The 15,762-nt window shown below is 43.3% G+C and overlaps 1 protein-coding gene across 3 annotated transcripts in view; it reads right to left on the minus strand.

Moving 5' to 3' along the window:
- BMPER (BMP binding endothelial regulator) overlaps window positions 1-15,762 on the minus strand; it is a 240,243-nt gene that overhangs the window by 167,888 nt on the left and 56,593 nt on the right. For all 3 annotated transcript variants that reach the window (XM_045792879.2, XM_045792881.2, XM_045792880.2), the window contains exons 4-6: window positions 15,106-15,188; window positions 11,315-11,405; window positions 7,275-7,357 (exon numbers count right to left, since the gene is read on the minus strand). In XM_045792879.2, the coding sequence (XP_045648835.1) occupies window positions 7,275-7,357; window positions 11,315-11,405; window positions 15,106-15,188 (257 nt within the window). The remainder of the gene's footprint in view (window positions 1-7,274; window positions 7,358-11,314; window positions 11,406-15,105; window positions 15,189-15,762) is intronic.

Below are 15,762 nucleotides of genomic sequence, written 5' to 3' on the forward strand. Positions count from 1 at the left end.
ACTCTTTTTCAACTGACTGTTCAAAACCAAGAACTTTTTGTCCTCAAGGTGATGGTACACCCACAATGCAAAACAGAACACTGCAGCAATTATACCAGTATTTCAGACTACTTTTGAAAACTATTCTGAGGGCTTGGGGCCCACACTATTTAGATAAACTGCCCACATTAATCCAATTCACTTGATAATTGCTCAATTCTCCAATTTATTGCCCAGATGTAGCCAAATTTCTCCCTGTGGACAAGGAAGATACAATGACAGCCTGGATCTAAAATGTGCCAAATTGTACATATTACAGCAAGTCGGGGAGAGGCCCTGTGAGAAGGTTCAGGCACGGAGGGTCCCAAGTCCCCATGCAAGAGGAGCAGCGGTGCGGTTGGGAATGTGGGACTTGAATTGCCGTGGCATTGCGTGACCACAGAGATGAGGAGATGTCCCACTGCTTCCTATTAGAGGAAAGTGCGCTCTGAAGCTGAACACAGTGGAACAGGGAGAGGTCAGGCACGTCTCCCCCTGACTTCAGGGCAAGGTCAGCTCTGAGGGTACAGAATCATGCTCTCTTCCCAAAGCTCTGCCACAGCAAGTGGCCCTGAACATTGGCAAGTGCTTCCTGCAGCTTCATCTTCCTGCTGCCATGAGTAGTAGGAATATTTGAAGCTTAAGGAGCACTTTTCAAAGAAGACATCTCCAGAGAAGTCAACCGCATTCCATACAAAGCAATTTATTATAAGAGCTACAGCAGCTGAACATAAATCCATCTTCTTTTCTGAGCTCATCTACCGTGATGTGCATCTCTCTATTCCCTGAACTTGCAAAGACTAAATGTGCAGGGGGAAACTAAAGTCGCAGAGTGGGGAGAGAGGTAATGGGGAAAGAAAGGAAAGTCAAAGTCAGCATTCATTTGTTCATGAATTCAGCAATTATTGTGCATGCCCATTTTATATCAAGCAGTAAGGATAAAAACCATTGTAGCCTCATGGAGTTAAATAAAATCATCGTGAATTTAAAAAATCTAATTATAAATCATTTTAAATGTTTGGGAAGTAAAGTATGGGCTGCTCTAAAAGGTCTAGCAACATGCGCTGATCTCATCTTGAGAATCGGATCAAGCTTCCCCAAAGAAGGAATGTTTGGGCTCCCAAGTGTGGGATGAGTGGGTGTTAGCTAGGTATGGGGGATGATAGGGAGAAGAAAGGAGAGAAGAAAAGGCAGCCCAGGTAAGGGCCATGAGGTATTGGACCAGGGCTCCTCAAACTTTATCTGGCAAGTAAATACCCCTGGGATCTTATTAAACTGCAGACTTCAATTCAATAGGTCTGGGATAGGGCTTAGGATTCTGCATTTCTAACAGTCTCTCACATGAGACCAACGCTGCTGGTTGGGTCCATACTTAGAGTAGTGAGGACTCTGAGGATCTGCCCAGAGGCCAGAGCAGAGAGAACATGGGAGGACCAAAGATGAGGCCAGAGAGCTTGGCAGAGGTCAGATCATGCCAGGCTGTTCAGACAATCTTAAGGAATTTGGTCTAAGAGGAGCAGGAACCATGAAGATCTCCATTTGCTTTGTTCTCTCCAAATAACCTTCCGAGGAGTTTCACTTTCCCTGGGAGACAGCACTTTGCAATATCTAAAGTGTGAGAGCAAAGGTGTTTATGGACTTCATGGCTTCTAAGAGCCAATAAAGTACAGCTCCTTCATCACAGACAGCCCATTAACAACCCATGTTTATTAGTAAAAATCCTCTGAACTTAATACGCCTTTGTCAGCAAAAGTAATTGATCTTGGCCAGTTAATTTGGCTGGTTTTGCAGACTGAGGACTTGCCACTCTTTTAAGAGTATCCTACAAACTCTGTGGGCTTTACTCCCTTCAGTAAGGAATTTCCAAGAATGCTGAGCCCATAGGGTTCTTAAAATAGTTTGGTAAAAGAGAACACAAACATCTCTCATTGGCACCTTGGTCTTTAGTCTTACAAGTCTGAAGACGTCGGGTTTTACAGAAATGTCTGTGCCAACTGCCACCCTCCTGTTCTCTGAAAATTTGACTGACTGAACAAAGGCGTACAGAACTGTGTGCTGTCCAGTTAGGCAGGTAGTAAAACCTCAAGCTTAAACAAAAAAGAAACAGATGTGTGCTTTAACCAATGCTTGGTATACTTTATAAACAATTCTTTGCTTCTGTGTTAGGAGAGAATCATCTTCTTTCCATTTTAAAATGAATGTAGGACTTATTCACACTGAACACATGCCATAAGGAATGCACCCCAGTATGACTCAGCCAACTCTATGGAACAGCCAAAGGAACTCGGGTTTTCACCCCCCCCCATTAGTATAGGGACTCTGGAGAAGTAATTCTCTTGGCTCTCTTATTTATGTAATGGGCAAATGGGGATTATATAGTTTAGCGAGTGATAGGAAAGCACCGCATTTTCTACTTGAGTCATGATGATATTCACACCTAAAAATGTTAGATGCTCTGCTTCTAGAATGAGTAAGAGCAAGAGATTGTGGAATCCTCTCCAGATATCTTCAAATGTTAGCATGTTCTCAACTGTCTGGAATGCCATATATACTGTCCTGACTTAAATCAAGGATGTAAAATCATGCATAAGGCATTTGTTTCATTATCTAAGGAATCCATCTCAAGAAGATGAAATGTCTTTCTGGTGGTCTGCCCCTGTCACCACATCACAAAAACATGGGTAGACCAATTTTCACAAATTTGGAGAGTGTAACTAAAAGGGCTGGATATAAAATATAAGCCACATGGTACATGCGATATTTACTTGAGAGTGAGGAAGACCTCGGAGAGTTGGCAAGTCATCCGTCAGAGAGGGCCAACATACACTAGCGATGCTTTGCATGCACAGGATGCCTGAGGTTGTCTCCCAGGCAAACAAAAATCTAATGAGAATGGGATATCTACATACAATAGCAATTCTCCTAGGCAAGAAGGGGCTGGCCAGCTCAGAAGGGCAGAATCGTCACTGGAAGAGAAGAGATCACTGGGTTATAATGTACTGCGTCACAAGACAGCAATACAAAAGAATGCTAACATCACTGAATGCTCACACCGCTAAGTACTGAGGTTAGAAAGACATGCGTAAGCAGTCTCGGCTCTTTCCCTCACGGAGCATGCAGTCTAACGCAGACCATAGGAAGACAAACCAGTAATCATGCTACAACCTGCTACCTGGAAGTGTGTGTGTGTGTGTGTGTGTGTGTGTGTGTGTGTGTGTCTGTCTGTGTGTGTGTGTGTGTACACACGCGCACGTGTGCATGCTCGAGAGAGAAAGAGAGAGAGAGAGAGAGAGAGAGAGAAGGAGGAAGCAAAAGACGGTAGGCGAGCTAGCCAGTGTTAGCCATGAGCCTCAGGACCACAAAGGAGAAAACGTTGCTGCTAGCATCTGGGAAACAGAGCAGTCAGCGAGTTGCAGTGGGATGGTGATAACCAACTCTGAGAGCTCAAGCACTCACCAGGTGAAGAAGGAAAAGAAAGAATTCCAGACCAGGCAGCAGCAGGAACAAAGGAAAACACGGGAGCTCCAGTGTCCTAAAGATGTGTGCATGAATATATACATATGGGTATGTGCACGTGTGTGCACATATATACTTACATATTCGGAGATATAAACATATTAATGTGTTGGGGGCACCTGGGTGCCTCCGTTGGTTAAACAACCAACTCTTGATTTCGTCTCAGGCCATGTCTCAGGGTCATGAGATTGAGCCCCTCATCTGGCTACACACTGTGCATGGAGCCTGCTTAAGATTCTCTCTCTCCCTCTCCCTCTGCCTCTCCCAGCTCATGTGTGCTCGCTCCCTCTCTCTCACTTAAAAAAAAATTAAAGTGTAGTTTGTGTGTGTCTATGTACCGTAGACACACACAAATGAACATGCCGTAGCTGTGTTGCTGCCCCATGCCGTCCTCCCACACTAAGCTCATGAGTGTGCACACCAGACTTCCAACTGCCGGCACCGATGCTTCTTCCTCTTGCTGCTGAGGCCACTTTGTCACCTGACTGGCAGTTTCATAATGGTACCCAATCAACACCCCTCTGGAGCAAATGGGAATTGCTGTAAACATATCTCCTCTCCCTTACCTCTCAGGCAGGAAATTCTGAGGCACCAATTCCACACTGACTTCCAGAGTTTGCCCAGGAGTGCACTCCACTGAGCACAGTGATATTCGCTTGGTGACATCCCCTCCACTGGCTGCCTTCCCTCCTCGTCTCATCACCGACACTCCTCAGCCAGCGTCCTAGCTCCCACAGAAACGACTTACATGCAAATCTTTGTCTCAGGGTCTGTTTCTGGGGGAATCCAAACTTAGACATGGACATGTGTGTGTTTGCATTTCTATTTATAGGCATGTTTCTATAGACTTGTGTATTTATGTGGATATATACATTCGTAGATTGAGACACATACACACATGTACGCACACAGATACCGCGTACGTGCTCAAATGTGTAAACGTGTTTATAGCTCTCACAGGACAGTACTGCTTTCCTTTTTACCGATGCACACTAGGCTACTATATACAGTCTTCTTTTTTTACAGGGGAATCTAGAGCCTACGCCCCTTCCTATAGCCTCCCCAGCAGAGCATTTAGCCTCACACTGGTCCTGCCCAAAGCCTTTGTCCAGCTTTGCCCCCTCGGTCAGCAAGACGACCCCTCACTCCTCCTTGCACCTTCCGTGCCAAAGCTTCCAAGCCTGCTTCTGGGCAGCACCCACCAAACTCTGGGCCTCGTGGTCCCAGGGTCAGGCTGTATGTTTACAGTATGACTTCTAACAAACATCTGTGGTTACCACTCTCAAAACAGGACCGTTTGCTGCCAAGACATTATCTTTTTTACCTTTAGTGTACTAGTGACAAAGGGAAAGAATATTTTAAAACCAGGTTATTTTAACAACAAGCTAAAAAAAACCATACCTGATGTCTCAAATTTTCGCATTCACGAAAAGAAAAACTGCTCTCATGGCTCTCCTCATATCCACACCTACGCACAAATATCCTATCCCCAGGCGAGAGCTCCTTCCTCTCTTCTCCTTAGCCTATTAGCTTTGGGACTGACATCGGTAACGTAAGAAAAAGCCACTCACTGCCCCTTAGTGCTAAGGGTGGCAACACAGAGAACTAGAAAGAAAATGGGATTAAGAAATTAGGAAATTAAAATACAGGAATGTAGAAAAGATAGAATATAGGTTTGGAGAAAACTGGCTAGCAGAAAAGGTCAGGCAAATAACATCTTTGGATTTTTATTTCTTCAACTGAAAATGAAAGCAGGACTTCCAGGGGCCTGAACTTGGCCCTCAGGTGTGTTTTGTTCAGCAAGCTTTGTGCTTACAAACACGTGAAATCTGAATACCTTGAACACATTTGAGTTTGTGACCCCTGTATGTATAGTTTCTAAACTCATTTCCAGTTCCTGACATTAGATAACTTTGTATGACTGTCATTGGTAAAAGTGCAGGAGACTTCCATCCTCTTGCCACCTTCTGAATTTCCTCCCCAAGGAGGCTCAACTGCGTAACCTTGGCACATCTTTTCAGGAAAGGCAATTCACATGGGTACAGATTTAAAATTTCCTACTGAGGGGCATCTGGGTGGCTCAGTCAGTTAAGCATCTGCCTTTGGCTCAACTCATGATCCCAGGGTCCTGGGATTGAGCCCCATGTCAGACTCCCTGCTCGGCAGGGTGCCTGCTTCTCCCTCTCCCTCTGCCCCTCCCCTTGCTTGTGCTGTCTCTCACTCTAATGAATAAATTTAAAAATCTTTTTAAAAAATTAAATAAATAAACTTTCCTACTGAAATGTGCCTTGTTTTTCTTCAATTTACCCAAAGGAATGAAATTAACTTAAAAAAATCATCAGAAAACTTCACCAATATGGAAGAATAAAATTAAGAAATGGGCTTATTATTAATGGCTTATTTATGCAAAAAATAACAGAAAGCTATTTAACCATAATTAGCAAGAGAAGAAGAACATGGCCATTGAGTCTGAATATGCAAACTCCTGTCCATCTTCATCAGGAAATCATTGTCATATCTTTGTATATTATTATAGTATTATGGGTATTATACATCTCATATTACATGCCTTTTATATATCTCGTCTCTCTCCCTCCCTTCCTTCGTTCCTTTCCTTCTTCCACCCCATACAAAAACCATCAGCCTTGGTCATGTTCACTTTAATGTGTGATGTAGGAGGAGGGAAGGATTTTAGAAAAGACACGTACAAGAATGGCAAATGTTATGATTCATGATGGTCCGCATATGATTCTACTTTGGTGAAATTAGGATGCTGGAGTTCTCCATGTATGTTTTTTTACTATTCTGATATGCATACTATATGTTCTTCATTACAAAAGATTTAAAGTTTTAAAAATATATGGTCGTACTAACTCCCTACTGTAAATAACTTGCGGCACTGATTAAGACTAGACTCTCCATCATCACCGTCACCACCACCACCACCAATGATCTGACTCTAAGTGTGAAGTACATTAATTAAAAAGATCCCTTTAAAATTATGACATACACCAAGTTCCTTCTTTCATTCCTAAGTACTCGGAAGTTATCCTTAGTATATGAATCACAAATCCACGGTTCTTAGAAAGGCAAGTCTATGGCTTTGTCTCACTAATCCTTACTCTGCCCTGAATCCACAGTTTAGTGCCCACTTCCTCCTGTCCATCCCCCAGTGAAAATGACCAAGCCTTAGATCAGGTTCTCTCATCCCACAGACTACACTGAGGCAAGCGCACTTATCCCCATCCGCTTCCCAGGTGACTGAACTGAGGAACTCAACAGCTACCTCAAAGAAAAGAGAATCCAGATCTTCCCAAAGAAGAAGGCAGGTGGAGGGAAACCAGCTTCTCTCCCTCACTCTTTAAACCAGTAATTTGCAACCAGGTGTGATCTTGTTCTCCAGGAGACATGTGGCAACGTCTGCAGACATTTTTAGTTATCACAACTGAGGGGGCTAAGTGCTACTGGCACCTATGGGTTGTGGCCAGGGATAAGGCCAAACGTCCTACAACGCACAGGAGCATGCATTCCCGATGCCCCCGCCACAAAGAACTACCCAGCCCAAAACGTCAATAGTGCCAGGGCTGAGAAACGTGCCCTAGAGCGATGAGCTTTTTCCTTGATTCCATGTCAATAGGGAAGGAAGGGAGACTGTAAAGAGAATCAGGGCTGCTCTTGGTGGATCCCCAGCCATGATTCACCAAAAGGAACACCCTTAGAACATCCAGGGAAGTACTTACAACACAGGAACACCTGGTACATTTGTTTCCTTCTGGCTGAAATTCCTCCCCTTCTCGGTACTGCACACCCTCAAACACACAGCCTGGAAAATAAAGAAAAGTTTAGAATTAGGGCAGCAGCCTTTGCTCAGCTTGACACTATGCTTCAATCCCCTGCTCATCCATCTTGCTTATCTATCTCCCACCTCCACTTCCACCTAGCAGAGTGTCCTCTTTAACCAGAGGACAAGATTGCTCCATAGTTTAAAAAAAAAAAAAAAAAAGAGTACAAAAGGTTGACATGAGTCCAGAAACCCGAAGATGCTAGAAAGCAAATAAGATGGTCGAAGCCAGGTCAGCCCAAGGGGGAACACTGCACAATGGTGAGCCCTATGAGTCTAAGGAGCTCACCATGACCACCCTGACCACTAAACCCAGGGAAACTAAACCCAGAGGGGCTGGAAGAGGCAAACAGAAGGGAGCCAAGGAGAGAAGTCAAGCTACTGAGCAAATGACATGAAGAGTTGTCACTTGGTGAGTATCAGGAATTGTTCAGCCTCTATCATGCTCTTTGTACCCTTGATCTCACTCCATCTTCACAGTGAGCCCACAAAGTGGGGACTCCTGTCACTGTCTCCATAGATGAGAGAAATGTGGCTCACAGAGAGGAAGTAACTCACGGGGGTTGGCCGGCAGCAGAGCTGGGATTCAAACTCAGCTCTGACTTACCAGCTGTACCACACAGAGGGTCAGGCACCAAGGCAGGAAGGGGGAAAGGAAGGGCAAGTGATGCCACACAGTTTTTCAGACCCACTCTATGTGATATTAAAGAGGGTTAGCCACCAAGCTTGGCAAAAATAGGATGAAAAGCCCAGGAGGTGTCTCCAATTCAGAAAGACACACAGGACACTGCTGACTTCTTAAGAAATCCTACAAATGACCTGAAACACAGGCTGGCCAGTAATCCCGTGTCAAACAGGCTATGAAAGAATTGTCGGCTAATGGCAAAGCCACTTTCCTCAGGACCATCCTCACAAGGTGCTTTGCCGGAACAGCCGGGGTCACTTTCCACATAGTAGACAGTGTTGGAACCAGCACAGTGGTGCCAAAACAATCAGCAAAAGGGGCTCTTGTGAGAGACTGCCTCATGCCCCTGAGAGTAAGTATTTAAGTCCTACCAACTGAAGTCATCAACAGAACCCGCCAAACTCCTGAAGCTCTTGTACCTGATAAGGGGAAATGAGTATTACTGATAACCACCTAGTCTGGCTGCTGGACCTGTTCATTTTAAGTCTAGATATGGAGCCCTTTGTCCAACTGAAAGACATGGAACAAATGCTACTGAGTCTGAAGTTGAATCACTTGAGTGCAACTGTGATTTTAAAGTCTATTTGATACCCACGCCCAGAGCTAGCAATCAACCACCTCTTTGCTGTTCCCACTGATACAGAAAGACTTAGTATGCTCGGGTCCCTCCCAGAGGCTGTATCCCAGCATTGTTAATAATGGCAGGTGCCCAGGTGTCTCTTTTCAAAGCACACTTCCCACAAAAGGTCTTCAATTCTTTCATATATGTTTGCACACTGCTTTTGTCATCCAGATTGCCAGAAAGATTAACCACAACAATCTACATCTGACAACTTAAATAAGGGAATTTTAAATGAAGGTTCTTCATAAACTGTTCCCATCACAACCCACCATCATTGAGTAAAGTCAGACTAAAGGAACGAGCAGACAGGCAAGAATGCCCTGAAATCTGTTTCAGGAGGAAAGTGACCACAGACTGTACATGTTTGTCATTATACAGAATACCATTCTATGATCAATGACAGATCCCAGTCCTTCTGAATTACCAAGGAGAATACCCCATGGCTTCCCTTGACTGTCTCTATCTAGACTTGGCTGAGTCCTCCCTCCCAAGACAAAGGACAATACATTCTAGATGTGGCCACTTCTGAGTCTTCTGATTTGCACCCCAAAGGTTGGCCTTTGAAATTAAAGAGAGGGAGCACGGTTGATTCTTGACCCCACAACCAAAGGCACAGAGCCTGCGCAGGTGTGGGGGGCGGAGGGGCAAGCATGTGTCACTGGCACACTAGCTTTTAAAGATCTGTCTCCCAGGGCATCTGGACCCAAGCAGAGCAATTATTATGGGGTGTGTTTGGGGCAGGGGGAGTTGTAGGTAGTGCAGCATGGTGGCCAAGAAAGAGAAGGGGCCAGACCCTGACCCCACCTCATGGGCCCTGGGAAGGTACTTATCCTCACTGGGTCTAATTTCTCCCTGTGTGAACTGTGGACAGTGCCTCATCCCTCACTGGATAGTCGTGAAGACTTAGCGCTGCAATGTGTGTAATCATAGAGTTCAGCCTTTCCTTCCTGGGAACTCAACCAAAAGCCAAATGAAAGAGGCAATTGCTCAAATATGATAACTTCAACTGCTGAAATAAATTCACTCAGCTGTTTGTATACCCACATTTCCAAAGGCAGCCTAAAAACATGACCATCTCCTAAGTAAGGAAGAATGTTGTACATGCTGAGTTAATTCTGTACTGATAAAGCAACAGTCGCTTCAACACAACTGAATTCATATTTAAGAGCTACGATGATTTTTAAATCTATATGGCATATAAAATTTACTCTGTTATCCATCTCAAGCTTGCTGGTGTATAGGAATTATGTGGGAGGCCTGGATTCTGACCTCAGAGATTCTGATGGAATTGGTCTGAAATGCAGCCAGGGCATCAAAATTTATTTTTTTAAAGCTCCCCGGTGATATTAATGTACAGCCTAGAGAACTACTGATCTAACTTCATAAGGGACTTTAGGCATTTGGAGTATGGTTACATAATACAAGGCATTTAATGCACTCAGAGGCAAAAGGAACTCAAGCAAACTCTGTTTGATAGATACAAAATAATTGGATTATGGAAAGAATTCTTTTACTTTCAACCATTTTTTGGCCTTCTTGTAAGCTCATCTAAGAATACAAGCTTCACAGAAATCCCAATGTGGAAAGGAAGTTCGGCTCAATCAAGACTGTCCAGGGAATTCAGGAAGGTTAGAGGTAGTGGAGAGCAACTGTCCTCATTGCCATTTAAAGATGAGAAAAAACTGGACTCTCTGGAAGGGACTCAGGTCCAGACGCGTCTCAGACTGTATGAGGCAAGGGAGGGCGAGCAGCTGCCTGCAAAGGGAGTAGGGCTCATCTTTGCAGAGCATCCCGGCATGGTACCTGAGCCATTCCCCAGGAAGTTTTGCAGAACAGAAGGCCCTTTGGGGATTAATCTCAAAAGCAATGAGTACTAGTTGTGAGTATTGCCTCCAGTGAGGAAAAGCACTCAGAGTAGAAGCAAAACTCAGAACATCTGTCTGAGAGCATGGGCCAGGGGCTTAAAGGATCAGAAAAAAAATCTCTCACCTCAAAATCCCTGGGCTCAATACGTAAGGGCAAGAAACGATGCAGGAGGCCTTTGTAATCCTGTTCAGAAAAGTAAGAGGAAACACTCTAGCCACTGGAAAGGAAAGATCCCTTTGCTGTCAGGTAGGCAGTGGGGCCCTCTTAAAAGACAGTGGGTCTGACTTGTTGCACCACACCGAAAACTGAGACCAGCAAAACCCTAAGCTAAATTCACTTAGGGACACAGCTCTCAGTTTTCAGAAAACATCTGGTCACCTCATCACCAAGGCGAGTTTAGCCAAGATACTGCAATATGAAGCAGTAAAAAGACATTTCTGGGAGCAAGAGAAAGCCACAGCCTTTCCTTCCAAAGTAAGCGTTACCTGTGGCCCTGCGGAGTGGAAAGCAGGCCTCCGGAGCCTGGAGCATCCGCATGCCAAGACCTACAGCACATTGCATTCATCCTGGGCACACCAGAGGGTCCAACCGGACATTTCTGTGCAAAGGAGTTTGCTCTCTAAACCCATGATGTACACAGACACAAAGCAAGACAAGTTCCAGTCCGGAGGGGGAGAATCCTGCATTCTTCAGAGAGCCCGCAGAGATCTCACAGTCATGTGCTGTACCAGGGAGCCTGGCAGGCTTCCCTTCCTGAGAATGTTACCTGGACAGGTGGGGCAGCATGTTCCCAGATGCCTGGAAGGGTTTTTACAATGAACAACACATCGGACCTCAGACTCTGTGACAACACCTTCCTGAAAAACAGAATGTCACAAACATATCAGCCCAGAAGTCCCACTGAGGAGTGATTCACTTTGGGAAAGTAACCAAGGGAGTAGGGGAAGAGTCCGAACACCAAAAGTGCAAAGGAGGGTGGGTGTCAGGCCCAGAGGTCATGGGACCAATGAGGTCCCATCTCCCCAGCTCAGAGTCTTGATGCTTTCAAACTTGGAGCACAAATCCTGTTTTGACCCTGTCCTCGGTTTTTCTCTTTGGCCCAAAGTTCTTTCTTTTAAACCTAGTATTTAAGACCTTCTTGCTGTCAGTCCGTAGCTGACAGAGTCTAGTTGTTCATTCACAATTGTTTTAAGTTGTCAACACAGCTCTATTTTCTATAATTGTTATTACACTTTAAGCCATTAATGAGGAGGCACAGAGTACATGTGTAATACCCCAGAATGGCATCTGGAGACCTAATTCCTTACCACCCTTCTAGAAATATTTAGACCCGCTCTGCAATCTTAGAAACTTCACTCTGCTTCACATAAGAGCCTGGTTCTAGAGCATCAAATGATGAGATTAGATAAAACTACTTTAAAGTTCATACTATATATGGAAAAATAGAGCCTTTAGATCTTACTAATGAAATCAAGTGACTCATTTGCAAACTGATCTCAGGATTCTAGTATTTTAATGTCAGGTGAAACATTTTTTTGATTATTTTCAGAGTCGGCCTTTGAAGAATTTTATCCATATTCTCTACCCATTTTATTAATGGATTTGTGTGTTTATTTAATTTTGTTTTGGGAGGGCTAGCACAGGCTGAAAAAAAAATGTAACAATGTGACAACTAGATAATTTTCTTCATCCTGTCTGCTACCATATTATCTCAGGCCAACAAGGAAAGTTATATCTTAGATGTGTTCATATTGGTGAGGCCTGAGGATTCCACTACCAGAGGAATTTATTGTGGTCTGTATCACATTTGGAAAAGAAAAGAACAACTGTCAAAATATCACAATCTACAACATCAAAAAAGGATCTGTGCCTTAGTTACATAACTGAAGCAATGCAAAAAGCTATGGCCCAAGATCAATTTCCCTTTAGTATCTGCAATCCAGATGGAGGATTCAGATTTGTTCCCAGCCTGAATTTCCTGTCTGTGATCTTCAGATTTTTCTCTTTAGTAAGAAAGTAAAAGTGGAAAATACAGGTAAGTTTTTCACCATTGAAACTCTTTTGGTAGGAGGATTTAAGAAAGAAGCTAGAATTCAACTCAAATGGAAATAAACCAGGTTGTTGGACTAGCTGTTACCTGTCTGATACCTAGTCCTGCCCAGTCCATGCAGCCTCTACCACAAGTGTCTTTAGTGATGCTTACCATCACCTTGGGAGATGGTACCAGCCTCGCTTCACAGGAGATGAGACTGAGAGGTCCAGAGAGGTGAAGAAACAAGCTATGTGAGGGACAGAGCCCATATTTTGTACTCTCTACACTGCACTCTCTCCTCTGTGAGTGATCTTGTGCCCTGAGAAGGGAAGAGCTTAAAGAGTTTGCAATTGTGCCATTCTGTAGAGGGGTGTCTTAAATGAAGCCTTCCCTGATAGGTACCGGTTAGTGGCTATTCCCCATATTCACAGATGAGGTCTCATTCCCTAAAGGAAGAAAATAAGCAGGAGTGGGAAGGTGCCAGGTGAGCAGAGGAACAGCTTTTATAACTTTTATAACTACCTTAGAGGTTTGCTTTTATGACTATTAGATGGAACGGTATTCTAAACTAGCTAGCAGGGCTTAGTTTTTTAAAAGAACGAGAATGAAAGTTCTCGTTAAAGTTTTTTAAAAGAACAAGAATGAAAAGGCAAAGTTCATCTTTGGGAGATAACATCCCCTCCCTGCGCTCTACTCTGCAGTTCAGCACTTCCCGACTCCCAGGGATGCTGGTCCTTGGGATCGCTTCCAACAATAATAGGATCTTCCTACATCCTTCTCTGTGGGTCTGATGAGTGGCTGGTGACCAAAGACGACAAGCAATAGGAGTTTCAGTGTCAACACTTGAAAATGGCTTCCTGTGTTATTCAGTCAACAAAATAGTTCCTCCCAGGTAACAGTTTTCATTTAATTCAAACAAACTCTTCATCTGAAAGTAGCAAAATTCACCACTGGTCCATGCAATTTGAGGATCTTCAAGATCTCTGGCTGTTGCATAAAAATGTTATACTACACTCCAAAAGGCAACTCCAACAAGGTTGTCTTGCTTAAAAGACAGTGTAACCAGGGCCTTCAGAGTGCCCCTATCAGAGTGGAAATTTCATTGGTCAAGAAGCAGGGCATGAGTGGGGTGGTGAAAATTTTAGAATGAATGTGGACTTTTGATATTATTAAAACTCACTGCTCTCATCTCTTCGTTATATGAAGCCGGTTGAATCTATAACCCAGAACAAAAATTTAACAAATATTTATGATTCACTTAATCTATTATTTATATCTGTTCTATCTACTGCTTATTTTCACAAATAATTTAGATTTACTACACACATGAACTGAACATTTAGCCAAATAGATAACTGACTATCTTTTGGGTGAGCATGACCACTGTGAGTCTATAACAGCATGTCTGCATAAAAGTCAGATTTCAGTGAACTAAATGTCCGTATACTTGAGATAAGATCCAAAAGAAATATACATTATTACACTAATCTTTCTTTCCCCTTTATTTTTTTTTAAAGATTATATTTATTTATTTGAGAGACAGAACATGAGCTGGGGGGGAGGAGGCAGAGGGAAAGAAAGAAGCAGACTCCCCGCTGAGCAGGGAGCCCAAGATGGGGCTCAATCCCAGGACCCCAGGATGCTGGGATCATGACCTGAGCTGAAGGCAGATGCTTAACCGACTGAGCCACCCAGGTGCCCCTTTCTTTCCCCTTCAAATGCAAGAGCATATCCTGGAACAGTAAAATGGGACTGGGGTAAAATGATTTAACAGCATCTTCTCCATAGAAAATTTTTAAATTATGAAGATTAGATGAGCATTTTTTAAACTGAGCATTTCCTTAGAGAGAAGAAAAGGAGTTTGAACATTTAGATTCTTCATTTCTCCTTTAGTTTATCTTGCTCTGGTGAAGCCCTATAATAACTAGGGTCACGCAGAATCAGGGCCCTTTGCAGAGCACAGCAAGCACCAGCCTCAGTGGGCTCCTCAGGAACTGAACTGGTGGTTCTCAAATTTGTCAGGTTGAAATCATTGAGGTTACAGCGTACTAATTGCTTTGATTTAATAAGCTTACAGATTGGCTCCAGTTCAAAATGTTTCTAAATCAAAGAAGGAAAACATATATCCTCTAACAATACCTCTTTCTGCTAACAGGAATTCATGTTTTGCTCAAAGTTGACTCACAGGAAGACAGGAATTTTCCCCAAGGACATATACATCTTCCCAGAGATTTTCCAGGCACAATTTAACAATGGTGAACAATTCCACTGCATGTTTCTAGAAGTGAGTGCTATACAGTATCTATCTTTTACCTGCCTTGTTATGGTGAATGTCACAATAAATATGTATAAGGATATAGTGATTCAGTTACACAGTTGGTTTTTTTATTTGTTTTTGGTTTTATTTTTGTTTTGTTTTTCTTTTCTTTTTTTTTTTTTTTTTTGGTTTTGTGCTCTGCTGTCTAGGAGGTTTCTGAGGAAGACTTTACCGATTTGTTTTCAGTGGAGAGGAAAATAGACTTTACCTGGCATTGACGTAGAGCACAGGGCTGTCCAGGACTCTGCCATCTGAAGGAGCTGTTATAGGTATTTCCTTCATAGGTGCAACCTAAACAGGAAACACAGAAGCAGGAAAAAAGACCAAGAATGAACGTGTGCTTCTTTTATCTCTGGAGCAAAAGAAGTTAGGTCCTCTAAGCCAGGACTAGCGATAGTGGGAGCCATCAAGTTCCTTGGCTATTTTCTCCAAAACACAACTAAGCCTTCTAAATATCCACTTGGTTTTCACTTACATTAATTCTTTGACTACTGAGAAGATTAACCTCCCAGACTATGTTTTCAAATGAAAAAGCATGGATTGATGAACTCTCCTGGCCAAAATGCATGACCTTGTGACTTTATTTATGCCTAGTGAAGTAGGAGGAAGACCAGGGCTAAATCACACTGTGCAAGAGGATTTTTCACAAGACTAAAATGAACACAAAACTGTGAAGGTTAAGAGGGAAGGTTAAAACATGATAGGAAATAAAAGCAGGAAATTAAAAACAGAAAATGATTGCAAAATTCTATACCCACTTAAGACCCTTGACAAACTACTATCTTCACCAGATGAAACCTTCCAAGTCTTGCCTCCCAGTCTGAGAGCTATGATTTCACATTACACTTTGATTTTACTTTTAGAT

Source organism: Ursus americanus, chromosome 3, assembly GCF_024610735.1.
Source record: "Ursus americanus isolate L20-20 chromosome 3, mUrsAme1.1.p, whole genome shotgun sequence".
Lineage (NCBI taxonomy): Eukaryota > Metazoa > Chordata > Mammalia > Carnivora > Ursidae > Ursus > Ursus americanus.